The sequence below is a fragment of the Salvelinus sp. IW2-2015 genome, linkage group LG30 (assembly GCF_002910315.2).
Source record: "Salvelinus sp. IW2-2015 linkage group LG30, ASM291031v2, whole genome shotgun sequence".
Lineage (NCBI taxonomy): Eukaryota > Metazoa > Chordata > Actinopteri > Salmoniformes > Salmonidae > Salvelinus > Salvelinus sp. IW2-2015.
Genome location: NC_036869.1, coordinates 4,892,806 through 4,912,595, shown reverse-complemented (window position 1 = coordinate 4,912,595; position 19,790 = coordinate 4,892,806). Strand labels below are relative to the sequence as shown.

At 41.4% G+C, this 19,790-nt stretch overlaps 1 protein-coding gene across 1 annotated transcript; it reads left to right on the top strand.

Moving 5' to 3' along the window:
- The first annotated feature begins 6,775 nt into the window (after positions 1–6,775).
- Positions 6,776–15,975, top strand: clptm1l (CLPTM1 like). Its single transcript, XM_023975162.2, has 16 exons — positions 6,776–7,362; positions 7,489–7,583; positions 7,843–8,032; positions 8,492–8,649; positions 9,518–9,714; positions 9,944–10,038; positions 10,429–10,513; positions 11,121–11,224; positions 11,851–11,916; positions 12,025–12,075; positions 12,203–12,285; positions 14,233–14,267; positions 14,426–14,481; positions 14,590–14,634; positions 14,884–14,999; positions 15,153–15,975. The coding sequence occupies exons 1-16, from the start codon at positions 7,198–7,200 to the stop codon at positions 15,241–15,243; spliced, it is 1,632 nt and encodes a 543-aa protein (XP_023830930.1). The 5' UTR covers positions 6,776–7,197; the 3' UTR covers positions 15,244–15,975.
- Positions 15,976–19,790: the final 3,815 nt, after the last annotated feature.

The window sequence follows — 19,790 nt, the reverse complement described above, 5'->3', positions numbered from 1 at the left end:
GGACATACAGGGCTGGGGTGGCGTACTGGAGACCTGGTGCGTGGAGCCGGCACAGATTTTCCCAGACTGATAGCACGCTCCTCAGGACGAGTACAGAGAGCTGACTCAGGTGGCATCAAACTGATAATACGCTCCTTAGGGCGAATGTCGTGCATCATACACCAACACAACAACTCTCTCATTTCTCTCTCCTCCAATTTCTCAATCAACTCACTGACGGTCTCTGACTCTCTCCGCTCACTCTCCTCCAATTTCTCCATCTTCTCCCAGACTGGCTCTGGTTCACTCCTCGGCTCCGCCAACCACCCCGTGTGCCCCCCCAAAAAAAATCATTTGGGCTGTTTTTTGGGCTTCCTTTGTGGCCGCGAACCCCGGCGTCGTCGCTGTCCTCCCTTCTCTCCTTGCGTCTGCCGCCAAGGAAAGCTATCCTGTCCTGCCATGATTTCCTCCCAAGTCCAGGATCCCTTCCCATCCAAGATCTCCTCCCAAGTCCAGGATACCTTCTCCTCCTGGGCACGCTGCTTGGTCCTGTTGTGGTGGGATCTTCTGTCACGATTGTCGTAAGAACATTCAGACCAAAGCGCAGCGTGATATGGGTTACACATATTTATTGAAGTGAAACGCACAAAACAATAAAGAACAAATGAAACGTGATGTCAATGAAGTGCTCACAGGAAACTACACATAAACAGGATCCCACAAAACACAGTGGGGAAAATGCTGCCTAAATATGATCCCCAATCAGAGACAACGACAAACAGCTGCCTCTGATTGGGAACCATACCAGGCCAACATAGAAATAAACAACCTAGATTACCCACCCTAGTCACACCCCGACCTAACCAAAATAGAGAATAAAAAGGCTCTCTATGGTCAGGGCGTGACAACTCAAGAAGGGTGGTCACCAACCTTTTCTGAGTCAAGATCACTTCGAGTCAAAATGCAAGCTGAAATCTACAACTCAGATATTTTTTAACATTACTTAAAAAATGTAAGCCTATGCAACATTAACCAATGAAAAACAGTTCTGGAGCAATGAGGTTTGTGCAGTAAGCTATAGGCCCAATACATTACCACCGCACACTGGCTTTGCTTGAATTTACCTGCCAATGCATTGTTGGTCGGGCCATTTTTATTATCAAATGTATCAAATTTGAGGTAGGCTATATGATCACACCAGTAATAGATCCGTTGTTGTATTACTTGTGAAGCACAGCTGATTTCATTTTTTATTTTATTTTACTGGGCTGATGGTGCCATGCATCTGATGGTGAGTCTCAGTGAAGGAAGAGAGCAGCAGACTGAGGGTCCGCCTCTCAACATCCCTCGGCTCTCCCTTTCCTCCACTGACACTGACCAAAAAGGGACTCCGTCTTACAGCTGATGGTGAAACTCGAGTCGCACTGCATTATTTCTGCCTCATGTACAAATTCATGTTGTTACTCCTATGAACAGAGAAAGTGAAATATTCTTTGATATTAAAATAAAAGAGTGGAAATAGGAAGAACGGGCATTTTGTTGCATATGAAAGTGCTGAATACAAAGTGTTGACAGGTGAGTAAGAACTTAAACATGAACTCACTCATAAAAACAGAAGCTATTTGATTTATTCGTTGACAGTCTCTCTCTAGTCATGGTTTTAAATGTTTTGAAATCTCACAGTATCAACTTTGCTGTAGCTTTATTTTATGCCTGCTACATTACTGCAGTCAACGGTCATCTGAGCCATCCGATTGGCCAGCGATAGGCTATAGTGTACTTGATTTGCTCTCTGGGTGTCACTTGTGTGCGCCGTCTCCGGCCTCTAGGTCACTAGGTCACCAGGCTGCTAGTTATGGCACAACCCTGTCACCATCATTACGCGCACCTGCACGTCATCTGACTCACTTGGACTACATCACTTCCCTGATTACCTTCCCTATATATGTCACTCCCTTTGGTTCCTTCCCCATGTGTCATTGTTTCTGTTTCATGTCTGTGTGCTGGTGTTAGTGTTTCTTGTTTTGTATTATGTTCTGTTTATTTTATTAAAACACTCACTCCCTGAACTTGCTTCCGACTCTCAGCGCARGTCGTTACACTTGGCCCGCCGGGAAGGCAGAATGAAATGGTTCAAAATGGCAACAGTTCACCTATGCGCAGGGCAGCTGAATCAGGTGCACCTATCACCAACAGCCAAAGACAAAAAAAGTAAAAATAGGAACACAAGGCTTTATCGTTGGGTTTTACATAAATGTTTGGCCAACGACTAGGAATACCTTGGCGATTGACAGGTTGGTGACCACTGCTCTAGAAAGTTGAGCGAAGTACAATCTTGTGACTCTCTCTGTGGCTGATATTTCTGCTCGGCAGACCCGGGAGCTGCGGGGCAGTTTTCTTCCAGGACAACCTTGTACGTGGCTTGATTCATGCATCCTTCACAAAGACAAATCTGCCCGATTCCAGCCTTGCTGAAGCACCCCCAGATCATCACCGATCCTCCACAAAATTTCAAAATGACATTTGGTGGAGGATCGGTGATGATCTGGGGGTGCTTCAGCAAAAATATTCCCCAACTCTGAGGATTGGTTTTTCCAGCAGGACAATGCTCAATGCCACACAGCCAGGTCAATCATGGTGTGGATGGAGGACCACCAGATCAAGACCCTGTCATGGCCAGCCCATTCTCCAGACCTCAACCCAATTGAAATCCTCTGGAATGTGATCAAGAGGAAGATGGATGGTCACAAGCCATCAAACAAAGCCGAGCTGCTTGAATTTTTGCGCCAGAAGTGGCATAATGTCACCCAACATCAATGTGAAAGACTGGTGTAGAGCATGCCAAGACACATGAAAGCTGTGATTGAAAATCAGGATTATTCCACCAAATATTGATTGCTGAACTCTTCCTAAATTAAAATATTAGTATTGTGTTTAAAAATAAATATGAACTTATTTTCTTTGCATTATTTGAGGTCTGACAACACTGCATCATTTTTTTTTTCCACCAGTTGTCATTTTCTGAAAATAAATGCTCTAAATGACTATTTTTATTTGGAATTTTGGAGAAATGTCAGTAGTTTATAGTATAAAACAAAATGTTAATTTTACCTAAACACGTACAGTTGAAGTCGAAAGTTTACATACACTTAGGTTGGAGTCATTAAAACTCGTTTTTCAACCACTCCACAAATTTCTTGTAACTATAGTTTTGGCAAGTCGGTTAGGACATCTACTTTGTGCATGACACAAGTAATTTTTCCAACAATTGTTTACAGATTATTTCACTTATAATTCACTGTATCACAATTCCAGTGGGTCAAAAGTTTACATACACTAATTTGACTGTGCCTTTAAACAGCTTGGAAAATTGCAGAAAATTATGTCATGGCTTTAGAAGCTTCTGATAGGCTAATTGACATCATGTGAGTCAATTGGAGGTGTACCTGTGGATGAATTTCAAGGCCTACCTTCAAACTCAGTGCCTCTTTGCTTGACATCATGGGAAAATCAAAAGAAATCTGACAATTGTAGACCTCCACAAGTCTGGTTCATCCTTGGGAGCAATTTCCAAACGCCTGAAGGTACCACGTTCATCTGTACAAACAATAGCACGCAAGAACAAACATCATGGGATCATGCAGTCGTCATACCTCTCAGGAAGGAGACGCGTCTCCTAGAGATGAATGTACTTTGGTGCGAAAAGTGCAAATCAATCGCAGAACAACAGCAAAGGACCTTGTGAAGATGCTGGAGGAAACAGGTACAAAAGTATCTATATCCACAGTAAAACGAGTCCTATATTGACATAACCTGAAAGGGCTCTCAGCAAGGAAGAAGCCACTGCTCCAAAAACGCCATAAAAAAGCCAGACTACAGTTTGCAACTGCACACGGGGACAAAGATTGTACTTTTTGGAGAAAGGTCCTCTGGTCTGATAAAACAAAAATAGGACTGTTTGGCCATAATGACCATCGTTATGTTTGGAGGGAAAAGGGGGAGGCTTGCAAGCAGAAGAACACCATCCCAACCGCGAAGCACGTGGGTGGCAGCATCGTGTTGTCGGGGTGCTTTGCTGCAGGAGGGACTGGTGCACTTCACAAAATAGATGGCATCATGAGGGAGGGAAATTATGTAGGTATATTGAAGCAACATCTCAAGACATCAGTCAGGAAGTTAAAGCTTGGTCACAAATGGGTCTTCCAAATGGACAATGACCCCAAGCATACTTCCAAAGTTGTGGCAAAATGGCTTAAGGACAACAAAGTCAAGGTATTGGAGTGGCCATCACAAAGCCCTGACCTCAATCCTATAGAACATTTGTGGGCAGAGCTGAAAAAGCTTGTGCGAGCTAGGAGGCCTACAAACCTGACTCAGTTACACCAGCTCTGTCAGGAGTAATGGGCCAAAATTCACCCAACTTATTGTGTGAAGCTTGTGGAAGGCTACCCGAAACGTTTGACCCAAGTTAAACAATTTAAAGGCAATGCTACTAAATACTAATTGAGTGATTGTAAACTTCTGACCCACTGGGAATGTGATTAAATAAATAAAAGCTGGAATAAATCATTCTCTGCTATTATTCTGACATTTCACATTCTTAAAATAAAATGGGGATCCTAACTGACCTAAGACAGGGAATTTGTACTAGGATTAAATGTCAGCAATTGTGAAAAACTAAGTTTAAATGTATTTGGCTAAGGTGTATGTAAACTACCGACTTCAACTGTACCTATAAATAGTAAATCCAGAAAAACTGATAATTTTGCAGTGGTCTCTTAATTTTTTCCAGAGCTGTATTTGCAGTAGATAACATGCAATTACGTACGCATGACGCACCAATATGTATTTCCTGAGTGCTATAAAAATGTGATGTACTTTATGTAGAGGTGTCACTGAAGTAGTTACAACACTGAATGTGAATGTCTGAATCATGTATGTAAGCACTTTACTGTAATTGTGCACTGTGTGATGAAGATCCAACCTTTCATCCATATGTGTAGGCCTACTGTCAGCTCAAAGGCAATAATTAGTTGACAGATCTCTCATAGGAGGAGCTTCTGGCAAATAAAGATGGTATGTCCTTTGCCTGCTACTTGCCTGCTTGCTCCACCTTGTTAAAGTTTTCCTTTCAGGGCGAACGGCTTTAAGAAGGCAGTACATTCCCTACCGAGGGTGTTCGTTTATTGAGGAAAGAATTCTCCATCTTCCGCTGTTGGCCTCCAAATTAGTGTTTTTAAGCAGAAAATCTATAAAGCGGGTACAATGTAGTCTTAATTCCCTCCCTGCTATCCTTTTCCTGTCCTCACTCATCCGTTACAACTCTCTSTTTTCTCCTCCATCTTTTCACTGTGCCCCTTTTACTCCGGAACTGCTCTGCTGCTTGCACACCAACAAGCAAAAACATACATTTATGGGGCATGCAGAAGCATACAGACACAAATACAAACATGAATGCACAGGCATGCACACATACACGCTCAAGCACACTCACACACACACATCAAATCTTTGGGTGAAGCACTTGTTTCCACTCCCATCCCTATTGCTCACTGATGATAGAACTGAAAGATTGTCTGAGAATGACCATGGAAYTTCTAGAAGGTCAGTGATGCTGACAACAGATGAAAGAGTAAGTCTGGGTAGTTTGATCTCGAGGCCAGACAGGTGACTAAAACTGACCATTCGCCACACCTTTCTATTCATCATAGTTTCTTTCGAAGCACCATATATTCAACTTCCCTTGGTAAGTCTACAAAAACTTTTTGGGTAGTTCTTCAATGTCTTATCAAGGGATTAAGCCAACTATATAAGCTACATTTCTCCCTAACAGGCACCTCTTGGTCATTGTAAGTCTAATGACTGAGCAATTTTGCACATCGGCCGACATATTGCAAAGCGTGAAACAAATTCTGAGCAACACTTATCTATATGAGTAGACCTAGTAACTATACTGAACAAAAATATAAACGCAACATTTAAAGTGTTGGTCCCATGTTTCATGAGCTTAAATAAAAGATCCCAGAAATGTTCCATACGCACATAAAGCTTATTTCTTTGAAATTTTGGGCACAAATTTGTTTACATCCCTGTTACTGAGCATTTCTCCTTTGCCAAAATAATCCATTCACAGGTGTGGAATATCAAGAAGCTGATTAAACAGCATGATCATTACACAGGTGCACCTTGTGCTGGTGACAATAAAAGACCACTCTAAAATGTTGTTTTAGAGAATTTGGCAGTACGTCCAACCGGCCTCACAACCGCAAACCACGTGTAAAAACGCCAGCACAGGACCTCTACATACAGCTTCTTCACCTGCGGGAGGAGCCACCTGGAAAAACGTATTCTAAATGACTGTGGGTGGGGCTATGCCCTCCCAGGCCCACCCATGGCTGCGCCCTTGCCCAGTCATTTGAAATACATAGACCCATTCATTTCAATTGACATATTTCCTTATATGAGCTGAAACAGTAAAATTGTTGAAATTGTTGCATGTTGCATTTGTATTTTTGTTCAGTATACATATATTTTATTTATTCACGTGTAGAGGTTTCTGTTTATTGTTTTCGGCATATTTTAATTTGTTTGTACAATACATGAAAAATACACACATTATGCTTCTTCTGTTGATTTTGACCTGGCACTGACAGAAGGTGACTGAAATACTGAAATTATAATGAAGAGCGGACTGCAATGCATGGAGCGTGGTTGACATCTAGTGGCCAAGATATTTTCAGTTGGTATGCAAATTGTCAGATTTGCGCAACCGCAGTTTGATACTCCCTTAATCGTCTAACCAGGAAATACATCACGGAAGTAGCTAGCTGACACTACGCTTTTAGCTAAAATAGACATGATATTGCGATTTCGAGAGACAAACTGATGAGCAGAATTCGGGGATTTTAAATTTCACCAAATATTTACTAATATACATTGCATTTGATAGGTTAAAGAGATGAGGAGACGTACACTGTGATAAACGATAGCTAGCCATGGTTAGCCTAGCACCTGCCGACAGCTGTGACCACAATGTCCAGTCCACAAGCTACGTTAATGTTTCAGTATGAGAAATGCATCAACCGACGTTAATCTTCTTTAGCTAAATTCTCTTTCGGCTTCGCGTTAGTTCTCGCTCCTTGGTTTAGAGGAGGATAGCGTCGCTACGGTATCTGCCTTGCACATTTCATATTTGAAGGACTATACTCAATCGGCAGCATGTTTCAGAAGACCTCTTTCACGACGCTCATAGTCGGGGTGTTCGTTGTGTATGTTTTGCACACTTGCTGGGTGATGTATGGCATCGTTTACACCAAGCCTTGTGAGAACCCCAAATTCGAGAACTGCCTCAAACCTTATTTGTCAGGAAAAACACGACTGCAGGTTGGTATGCATCATTGCAAGCTAGCTAGATGGAATGCAAATTTAGTAACTTAAGCCATCCGTTTTTGCAACTGCTAAGTGTGTGAACATTTGCTGTGTTGTCGGGTTTTTTTCTCCCATTCTCAGCTGAGTATCTACACTGCTTTACGACCCAATGCTGATGGTGGACACACCCTCATTCACAAGGAGGAGGACTTTGATGTGGAGTCCAAGTTTGAAAGGTGCAACTTTTCTTACAGTGACAGGATATGGCTGTATATATGGCAGTGGTAGTAGGCAGGATGATCACCAATGGAAACGTTGGTAGACACAGTGATCTCTGGGTAGTTGCACAATGACTTGGACTTCATATACGCAAGTAATCCAAAACGGCTACCCAGATTCATAGTAAATTATTAACGTTGAATAAACAGAAAATAGAGACTATTTTAACCTGCAAAGTTGTACCTCTCCCTGCTATATTTATCCCTTTTCCTAAAGGATAGTGAATGTGTCTCTCCCAAAGAAGACCCGTAAGAATGGGACGTTGTATGCCATGGTGTTTGTGCACCAGGCAGGCATGTCTCCGTGGCAGGACCCTAGGCAGGTGCACCTGGTGACCCAGCTCACCACCTACATGATACCCAAACCACTGGAGGTCAGCCTGATCTCAGGGGAGGAAGCACCGAAGGTCAGACTACTATTACACCACACAACGGCTGCGTTCCCTAAATAGTGCACTCTAGGCTCTGGTCAAAAGTAGGTCACTAAGGAAATAGGTTGCTATTTGGGATGCAGACAGAATGTACAAGATCCATGGAAAGCTCCAAAGCAAGTTACCCGTAGGTGTCTGTTGTAAAGCCTTTATTGTTAGGGTATGTCCATGCGCACAGACAGTGGCTTGCCTTGGAATCAACCATCCTGAAGGGTCCCTTTTGTAGCATATTTATTTTCATATTTGTCTACATAACAGTCTGGTACATTTGAATATCTTTCACATTGGAATGTGTTTCTGTGGGGTACTTCTTTCAAGCTGTCATGCTGAGTTTATTGTTTTTACCATTGCCCTTTTCTGCGTTTCTCATTAGTGTTGTTTTGTTTTTCCCTTGTCTTTTTCTCGCATGTGTTGTTGTTATTGTGCCCAGTGCAGCCAGAGCAGCTGAAACGGAAGACTTCTACTGGAGGTGACTCTGCAGTGGACCGGCCAGTGTCTCACTGGCGCTCCCGTCTCACACTCAATGTGGTGTCAGAAGACTTTGTCTTCGACAGGGACTTCCTGCCCAGTGACGTGCACCGCTACTTGAAAGTGTAAGTAAACACTTAGCACAGCACTTAGCACTTAGCACTAACTCATGATACAAGCTAGCTAGCCCTTGATCATGACTCTCAGTTCCATTACATTAGACATAAAAGTCATTGGACAAAGGTGTCTTATCTTTCATATCTGCGAGAAATCATAGTAAAAAATAAAAAGGTTAAATTGATACACACGTTGATAGGGTTAGTGTTTCCACATGGCCATATCATATCTCCATGATACTGCTCTTGTTTATGGAAAATAGACGGAAGACTAGAGGCGATCGAACACCTGTGCTAATTAGCTATCTAGCATGCTCCCAACACCTGTGTGTCAGCGTAACTCGGGAAGTGTAGTTTCGACAGATGGAGCTGTATGTTTCTGTGCAAAACTGCTACAGTAAGTGTACCTTTTTTTATTTGAAGGATTCTTTCTCGCTGATGAAAGATAAGTGCCATATGTTTTGAAAAGCCGTATCGCAAGTGATTATTATTGACGCTTCTAAATTTAAAACACAGCATGGGGATTGTAGTTCATGAGGCAGTCGGGGTCGAAGCTAATGGCTGAGAACTGTAGGGAGAAGGCAGGTGGTTCCAGCCCTGAATGCTGATTGGCTGACAGCCGTGGTATATGGGACTGTATACCACGGGTATGACAAAACATTTCTTTTTACTGCTCTAACTACTTTAGTAACCAGTTTATAATAGCAATAAGGCACCTCGGGTGTTTGTGGTATATGGCCAATATACCACAGCTGTTGGCTGTTCTTTTGCACGACGCACCGCGGAGTGCCTGGATACTGGCCATATACCACACCCCCCCGTGCCTTATTGCTTAATTCATTGATGGATTTTCCTTGATTTTTGTACTGTATTCAAGATTTCAAAATGGAAAAAAGATGGTGTACCTCCCACTGCTGTTTGTGGATGAGCTGAGCAACCGAGTGAAGGACTTGATGGAGATCAACAGCACCAGCATTGAACTGCCTCTCACTATCTCCTATGACACCATCTCCCTCGGGAAACTCCGCTTCTGGATTCACATGCAAGATGCCGTCTACTCCCTGCAACAATTTGGTGAGTAGTAAGATGGAAATATAATTCTATGGGGGACATTTTCATGCAAAGTTTAAGAACTACAATAAACCTCATCATAACACCTTTTTTGCACAATTGGTTAGAGCCTGTAAGTAAGCATTTCACTGTAAGGTCTACACCTGTTGTATTCGGCGCACGTGACAAATTAACTTTGATTTGATTTGAATCTCACAGTGAGATTGAATTGGTTTGTTTGTTGTGATTTCAGGCTTCACTGAGAAAGACGCGGATGAAATCAAGGGCATATTCGTGGACACCAACCTGTACCTCTTAGCCCTTACCTTCTTCGTAGCTGCCTTTCATGTAAGACTAAAGTCTACCAGTGTCACTTCATGTATATGAAAATCATCTTTAATGGATGATTCTGACTCACAGGCCTAAATCAGGGGCGGACAACTTTGATGGGGGTGGGGGCCACAAAAAATCTGAGATCATCATGCGGGTTTGCCGGCCCTAGCATTTTGGGGGCCCTAAGCAAAATATTGTTGCCCCAAGAGAAAAACTTCTTATGTTCAACTACATTTTGAAATTGCACCTTGTCTACTGTATTCTAATTCTCAACAGGAAGTTGAGACCCTAACTGATTTCCTAAAAACGTTTAAAAAAAATTATTATACAAAAGGGCAGTTGCCCATCCCTGACCTAAATTATTCCTGTGTCACGTTGAATTTTAAAAGCATATATCCTTTGCAGCTCCTCTTTGATTTCCTGGCCTTCAAAAATGACATCAGCTTTTGGAAGCAGAAGAAAAGCATGGTGGGGATGTCCAGCAAAGCAGGTGGGTTGATTTCTCAGTAGGATGCTGTTAGGCGGGGTCGGGGTCAATTCCAATTTGAAGTTAATCAATTCAGGAAGTGATTCGAATTTAGAAGTAAAAGATTGAAACACGTTTAAAATAAATAGCATCTTCTTTTCAGTTTATTGATAAATYATTGAAAATAAATGCTATTATTTTTCAATTATTTAATTGGAATTTCAGTTCACTTCTTGAATTGACTGACTTCAACTCGAATTGAGCCCAACCATGGCTGTTTTGGATGGATAGTCTTATCTCTCTGTGTGCCCTGGTTTGTCATCCAGACTTTCACTGGAGATACCTGTAGTTCTATTGGTGGGTGTGTCTAAATTCAAATGTCTTGGTTACAATCAGTTATAGAACCAAACACATATCATATGGAACATCAGTACACTGACAGCTACATTTCTGTTTAAAGCTATAATCCATATGGTCACTAATATGAACTTGTCTTTCTCTCTCACAACGTTGTGACTATTCAGTGGAATTTAATATTCCATATATGCCTTTGTATGTGGGATGATATGTATTTCTATATAACCAATTGTGGACTATTCTTAGACCTGTTTATGTTGTGGTCCTTTTCCAGTGCTGTGGAGGTGTTTCAGCACCATTGTGATTTTCATGTACCTGTTTGATGAGCAGACAAGCCTGCTGGTCCTCATTCCTGCTGGAATTGGCTCCCTGATTGAGGTACGTCTCCACACATGCTGTCAGTGGCTGTGTCCCAATTGGCACCCTATTCCCCATGTAGTGCACTGCTTTTAACCAGGGCTATGTCCCAATTAGCTCTCCTTCCTCCCAAAGTGTGCACTTGTTCACTATTTTACTTATTTGGAAGGAAATGACAAGTATAAGAAATATGGTGGAAACTCCGCTAGCAGATGCCTCCATCAATCCAATGCTTTTAGATTTGTGGGAAGTAGTGAACGAGTGCACACTTAAGGAGATACTGTATTATTGGAATGCACCTCAGGGCTCTGGTCAAGTAGTCTGCTACATAGGGAATAGGGTGCCATTTTTGACACAGACAGTGTTTCCTTAAAGTTACTGCTGTTCATGTTAGTCTAATATCTGACCTATTGGATTTTGCCAGGCTTTGACCTTTCTCGGATTGAGTAGATTAGGTTTTTCTGTTTGCTGCACTTAGTGCACTATTCAGTGATTATCTATGTTTTCCTGCTTTGTAGGTTTGGTAATCCCCTCATTCTATGTTCTGGTTTCTCTAATCCGCTATGTTTAGATCCTTGTAGATTTTTACACTGTGTCCTCCCATGACTAGTAAATCACTCCTGACTGGTTTATCTGTCCCTCTACAGGTGTGGAAGGTGAAGAAAGCCTTTAAGATACAGATTATCTGGAAGGGTGTAAAACCAACGTTCATAGTAAGTCTGGTTTGTTTGTAAAGATAGGTTTTTCGGAGTTGATTTGCTTACGATTCCATTTGTTCTATGTTAGTTCTACATGCATATCAAGTGTTTGTCTCCCCACAGTTTGGGAAATCTGACGAATCAGAGAGAAGGACTGAAGAGTATGATACTCTGGTGAGACTTGTCCATTTAAAAAAAACACCAAACAGAATATTTGTTCCTTTCTCCTCAATTTGTATACAGTAGTATTGTCATGAATTGCATTAATTTGATTTTCCTTGCAATGTTCTTCTCTTCCCAGGCAATGAAGTACCTCTCGTATTTACTCTACCCAATGTGTATTGGAGGAGCTGTTTATGCCTTAGTTTTTTTGAGATACAAAAGGTAGGCTATAACTTTATTGTGTGGATATTAACAGTTGGATCTACCACAGCAGGGATCATCAACTAGATTCAGTCGCAGGCCGATTTAAAAAAWTTTTTTTAGCGGATGGTCAAATTAAACCACCAGCAGGCCAGTTGGGGAACCCTGTACTAGAGTAATGGGCAACTGTAGGTATTTTCTGGGGGAGGGGGGATTATTATTTGGGGGGAAAACAACCCCAGGCTACACTGATACAACATCCGATACCTGATAGAAAGTATGTAGACATTTTAATGGACCCCTTGACTTTTTCCACATTTTGTTATGTTATAGCCTTATTCTAAACATTGATGGAAAAAAACAACATTTAAATGACAAAGCAAAATTTTMGGAAATGTATTAAGAATATAAAACTATCACATTTACATAAGTATTCAGACCCTTTACTCAGTACTTTGTTGAAGCACCTTTGGCAGCAATTACAGCCTCYAGTCTTTTTGGGTGTGACCCGACAAGCTTGGCACACCTGTATTTGGTGAGTTTCTCCCATTCTTCTCTGCAGATCCTCTCAAACTCGTGTCAGGTTGAGTGGGGAGCGTCACTACAAAGCTATTTTCAGGACTCTCCAGAGATGTTTAAGTCCGGGCTCTGGCTTGGCCACTCAAGGACATTCGGAGACTTGTCCCGAAGCCACTCCTGCGTTGTCTTGGCTATGTGCTTGGGATCTTTGTCCTGTTGGAAGGTGATCCTTCACCCCAGTGAGGTCCTGAGCGCTTTGGAGCAGATTTTCATCAAGGATCTCTCTGTACTTTGCTCCATTCATCTTTCCCTCTAACCTAACTGGTCTCCCACTTCATGCCACTGAAAAACATCCCCACAGCATGATGATGCTGCTGCCACTGCTTCACCGTAGGGATGGTGCCAGGTTTCCTGCAGACGTGACACTTGGCATTCAGGCCAAAGAGTTAAATCTTGGTTTCATCAGACCAGAGAATGTTGTTTCTCATTGTCTGAGAGTCTTTAGGTGCCTTTTGGCAAACTCCAAGCGGGCTGTCATGTGCCTTTTACTGAGGAGGGGCTTCATTCTGGCCACTCTACCATAAAGGCTTGGTTGGTGGAGTGCTGCAGAGATGGTTGTCCTTCTGGAAGGTTCTCCCATCTCCACAGAGGAACTGGAGTGACCATCGGATTCTTGGTCACCTCCCTGACCAAGGCCCTTCTCCCCCGATTGCTCAGTTTGGCTGGGCGGCCAGCTCTAGGAATAGTCTTGATGGTTTCAAACTTCTTCCATTTAAGAATGATGGAGGCCACTGTGTTCTTGGGGACCTTCAATGCTGCAGACATTTTTTGGTACCATTCCCCAGATCTGTGCCTCGACACAATCCTGTCTCGGAGCTCTACGGACAATTCCTTCGACCTCATGGCTTGGTTTTTGCTCTGACATGCACTGTCAACTGTGGGACCTTATATAGACAGGTGTGTGCCTTTCCAAATCATGTCTAATCAATAGAATTTACCACAGGTGGACTCCAATCAAGTTGTAGAAACATCTTAAGGATGATACATGGAAACAGGATGCACCTGAGCTCAATGTTGAGTCTCATAGCAAAGGGTCTGAATACTTATGTAAATAAGGTATTTCTGTTTTCGTCTTTGAATACATTTGCAAAAATTTCAAAAAACCTGTTTTCGCTTTGTCATTGTGGGGTATTGTAGAATAAGGCTGTAACGTAACAAAATGTGGAAAAAGAGAAGGTGTCTGAATACTTTCCAAATGCACTGTATTTTGAAATAAGTGCCCTTTTTATGGCCTACAAATTGATTTTGACGAACAAATCGGTCCAGAAAAAGAATCCGTGTGGGCCTGGGTTGCATTTCCAAATCCTAATGTGAGCCTCTAAATGTTGGTCTACTATACGGTGTGTGTTTGAATGTGTAATAATGTCTCCTCTGCTTTCTGTTTGACAGTTGGTACTCTTGGATCATCAACAGTTTAGTGAATGGTAAGGTCATTGATCTTATCCTGAGGCCAGCATGATTTGCTTTAATTAACTTTTTCCACTGGGGTTTCCATACATAAAAATGTATACACGCAATATTATTATATTACTTTTGAAATCTAGATTTACTTTATTGACTTTGATGGTTCCTTTTTTGACAGGAGTGTACGCTTTTGGATTCCTCTTCATGCTACCTCAACTCTTTGTTAACTACAAAGTCAGTTCCATTATACTAAGTACTAGTGCACATGTCTTCTGTTATATTATTCAGGAGGCTAATGGCCAGATGCTGGTGTCCAAATCGATTATTCTCTTGTTTCAACAGTTTAAGTCCGTGGCACATCTACCCTGGAAAGCATTCATGTATAAAGTGAGTGGATAATATAGTGTATTTATTTGAGAGATTTTCTGGTTTTACACTAAATGTTAGATGTCTCGGAAATAGTTTAATCATTAAAGGACAATTATAGTATGTTTACCGGTATGTGTAGTAATTGTTGCAATGAAGCATACATAAATCTATCAGACTAAGACATCATAATAAGTGGATGACAATGAAACTGAAGGATGTCGATGATGGAAGTTTATATTTATTACGTCTCATCTTGACCATCCCCAGGCGTTCAACACCTTCATCGATGACATATTTGCCTTCATCATCACGATGCCAACCTCCCACCGGCTAGCCTGCTTCAGGGATGATGTAGTCTTCCTTGTCTACTTGTACCAGAGATGGTAAGGCACACGCACTGCAGTTTCTCTAAATTGACTGTTGCAGTTTGTCATATTATTCATTTGTAACACTTCCTCCAATGCAGAACAGAATATCCTCAGATTGACTGTCAATTTGTTTACAACAATCTTTTCCCACTCCTTTTCTCTCCTAAGGCTGTATCCTGTTGATAAGACRAGAATGAATGAATATGGACTGTCTTACGACGAGGAAGAGAAACCCAAAGGGAAAGCCCATGAAGACTAAAACTATAGTTGATCGCACACACGCTGGTCCTGAGAGCCATGTGAAGAATATGGACCTAGACATCGTTGTGCTGGGATGGGGTACAATGCCAATAAAACGCATTGGTGTTATTTGTTACAAGGGGGATTTTCCTAGTAGAGAAGGTGCAGCTATCCTTACTGCCCTCCTAGCCCCTCACTTCCAGGTAGTCACATCCTTGCCAGTCACCACCCACCCAACCTTAAACAGGACCTACCCAGACCATTGAATACTTGAGTGGGCTTTCCTAAGCAATGCGATGAATAGCACCACACTGATTGAATTAGCCACAGCTTCCACCAGTTGGAGCATGGACCAACCCATGATTGATTTGTAACATGATTGGTGAATATATGTTTGTCTATGGGATAGGACCAACTCAGTCCCCCTCCACCCCTGCCTGCCTGCACATGTTTGCCCCATCCAACATAAAAACACCTTGAACCCTACCTGGCGTTTCATGTTGTCGTCAACAGGATACACACTGACTAATGTCAACAGTCCGTTTTGTACGCTTGGTCAAAGCGTCCAGAATTCTAAGCTGTTTGATCATTCAGAGGATCTCTGCTTTTATGTTTGTATTTGACCTTGTAAAGTATTAGAACATGAAGACCATGAGATGATGGTGCCAAATATGGGAAACATTGATGTGCTTTTGAATGCGAAAATGTGTGATGTTAAATTTTGTTAACTGTTATTAAAGCGTTTGATAATGTTTGATTGTATGGTGGAGTTTTTGTTTTAATTTACAACACATCACAGTAACCAAACAACAACGAAACACACCACATGTAAGCATTACACATTGTTCTCTCTCATCGTCTAAATAATTTTAAGTCAAAAAGATGCATTTCTATACTTTTCTATTCATATCACAATGTCGTCCTAACCCAGAATCTAAATAACAATGTTCCGCATATAGGAGTAACAAAATAAATAGGTACTTAATATTATGAATAATGGAGTCATGATAATTTTATTTGTTTAACTGGGCAAGTCAGTAAGAACAAATTCTTATTTTACAACGACAGCCTACCCTGGCCTAACCCGGACGACGCTGGGCCAATTGTGCGCCACCCTATGGGACTCCCGATGATGGCCGGTTGTGATACAACCCGGGATTGAACCAGGGTCTGTAGTAACGCCTCTAGCACTGAGATGCAGTGTCTTAGACTGCRGCGGCATTCGGGAGCCTATTAAAATTGCCAGTAATTTCTCATTATGTACATGATTTGTGTGAATTACACTATTGATTAGTATAATGATTGTGTATCAATACACATGAATGGTATTAATTACATATAAATAACATACACTACTTGTGAAACGTTTTAGAACACCTCATTCAAGGGTTTTTCTTTATTTTTACTATTTTCTACATTGTAGAATAATAGTGATGACATCACAACTATGAAATAACACACATGGAATCATGTAGTAAGCAAAAAAGTGTTAAACAAATAATATACTTTATATTTGATATTCTTCAAATAGCCACCCTTTGCCTTGATGACAGCTTTGCACACTAGATGAACAGCAGACACCTCCACCAGCATCAACCTAGGAGGCTAAAATACCATTTATGCTTGATCTGAAAATGTGGTTGGAGACGCTATATGGATGGTGTGACGCAATTGCGGCGCCTCCGGAGGCATGCAGAGGCCAAATTGAGCTCCGTACTACATCGCCGTGCGCCTCTCAAATGTTTTAACAATGCAGAGGGATCCTTATAGCTCTGCATTGACATGATCGGTTGACGGTAGGTGAGGGTGGGAGGTCCTGTATAAACACAAACTAATTCCCTTGACATCTTCCTTCACATGTTTGCTCTGACTACTGTGGAGGCTGCATGGCAGTAAATGCTGTATGTCCAATGCAGATGTCGGATTCACCATGTAGCACCTTTAGGGTGGAAGCAGGTCAGACTGATCGCTGTAACGTCAACGGTTCATCAGTCTCAGGAGAACAGTTATGCTGAGCAACAGGAAGTAAAGGCCAATCTGGCCTGGTTCTCTCTCTGAATTAAGTTTTTGAAATTAATAAATATGAGCAACTGAAATAAATATGTTCATCTCTGCTGGTATTTTTTATTGTTTTTCAACCACTGTCTTTAATTTTGGATGCTGAAGAAATGCAGTAGTATCTTTGCCAAAAGGTAAGACACTGACAGATGTTCTGGCATAGATATAAGATATCATAAACACACCCTAGAGCTGGACCCGGAACATATAACTAGTTATCAATCAACAGTTGGCAAACGTTTGACATTATGTCTCGTTCCACCAGTTTCGAAAGTAAAGTAGTGATGATGATGGCCTTGTAACTAAGAGACAAACACAAACACATACAGAGTTTCGCCCTGCTTACTGGTGTCAGTTGGTATCACATACCTTTGCAATCTAAAAGGTATGATAGACATGATGAAAGACAGCAGGACAACATGCTGCTGTTCATTGAACACTGCAAGTTTTAAGTGGCTTCAGACATTCAGTTACAAGAATGAAACAATATTCTAATGAACAGAGGGTAGAAATAGCAATCAATCCCCCCAAAAAATAGTAAATCCAGTACTTGAAAACATAAAAGAATTAGGTCATATTTGACTTGAATTAACTAATCACAGACACTTCTGCCATTTAAAAAAACTATACTGAACAAAAAATATAAATGCAACATGCAACAATTTCAACGATTTTACTGAGTTACAGTTCATATAAGGATTTAAATGAATTCATTAGGCCCTAAACTATGGCTTTCACATGACTGGACAGGGGCTCAGCCATGGGTGGCCTTAGAGGGCATACGCCCACCCACTTGGGAACCAAGTCCAGCCAATCAGACAAAGTTTTTCCCCACAAAAAAGGCTTTATTGCAGACAGAAATACTCCTCAGTTTCATCAGCTGTCCGGGTGGTTAGTCTCAGGTGAAGAATCCAGGACTGGCGTGGTTAAACGTGGTCTGCGGTTGTGAGGTCGGTTGGGCGTACCACCAAATTCTATAAAACGACGTTGGAGGCGGCTTATGGAATATAAATTAACATTCTATTCTCTGGAAACAGCTCTGGTGACATTCCTGCAGTCAGCTTGCCAATTGCACACTCCCTCAAAACTTGAGACGTCTGTGGCATTGTGTTGTCTGACAAAACTGCACATTTTAGAGTCGCCTTTTATTGTCATCAGCACAAGGTGCACATGTGTAATTATCATGCTGTTTAATCAGCTTCTTGATATGTCTGTCAGGTGGCTGGATTATCTTGGCAAAGGGGAAATGCTCACTAACATTTGAGAGAAATAAGCTTTTTGTGAGTCATGAAACATGGGACCAACACTTTAAATGTTGCGTTTATATTTTTGTTCAGCGTATTAAGACAAGTGAATTGAGAACCCAATTTTGAACCATGGCCTTGTGTGATATAATGATGCTCCTGCTATTTTTCAGTGACCCCTATAATAAGATACATCTCTGAACCACACCATAATGTCACGTGTTAAGTGCAACTATCTTCAGGCGATACTTTAAGGACAAAGGGAAGGAGTGTCTCTTCATATGGGTAGATCTTTCTTTAGAGAGTGTCCCAGTGTTCCAAAGTGTCAGAGGTGCTGCCACCACGGAGCCATGAAAATCATCACTGTTCTTCTCCTCCTGAGCTTCTGCTGCCCTATCTCAGGTAAACTGCTATTCAAATCTATGAAATGTTTTATTTCCAATCCATGGTGATGCTGATTTCTGCCATATGGAGTAGTCTACTATTCTGATCTTTTAATGTTGGAGCTCTTGCACTGGTTTATATCATGTTACTTAGTTATATAGGTTGTAGGTCATTTCATATGAATTCATATCATATAATGTGACTACTACAACAAATACACTCATTTACAAATACACTCAAAAATCTCTGAAACTGGAAACACTTATCTCCCTCACTAGCTTTAAGCACCCGCTGTCAGAGCAGCTCACAGATTACTGCATCTGTACATAGCCTATCTATAATTTAGCCCAAACAACTACCTCTCCCCCTACTGTATTTATTTATTTATTTTGCTCCTTTGCACCCCATTATTTCTATCTTTACTTTGCACATTCTTCCACTGCAAATCTACCATTCCAGTGTTTTACTTGCTATATTGTATTTACTTGGCCACCATGGCCTTTTTTTGCCTTTACCTCCCTTATCTCACCTCATTTGCTCACATTGTCTATAGACTTATTTTTCTACTGTATTATTGACTGTATGTTTGTTTTACTCCATGTGTAACTCTGTGTTGTTGTATGTGTCGAACTGCTTTGCTTCATCTTGGCCAGGTCGCAATTGTAAATGAGAACTTGTTCTCAACTTGCCTACCTGGTTAAATAAAAGTGAAATAAAAAATAAAAAGCGACCTGGCTTAGATGGAGTGCCAATTCCATTTTCTAGCTTTTTCAAATAATGTTTTACGTTTCATTCTGATATTTTTCACACTGAAACCAAGTTGACAGACCAACTGCTCAGCATTCCATTGGACTATAATGTTTATGTTATAGCTGAAACA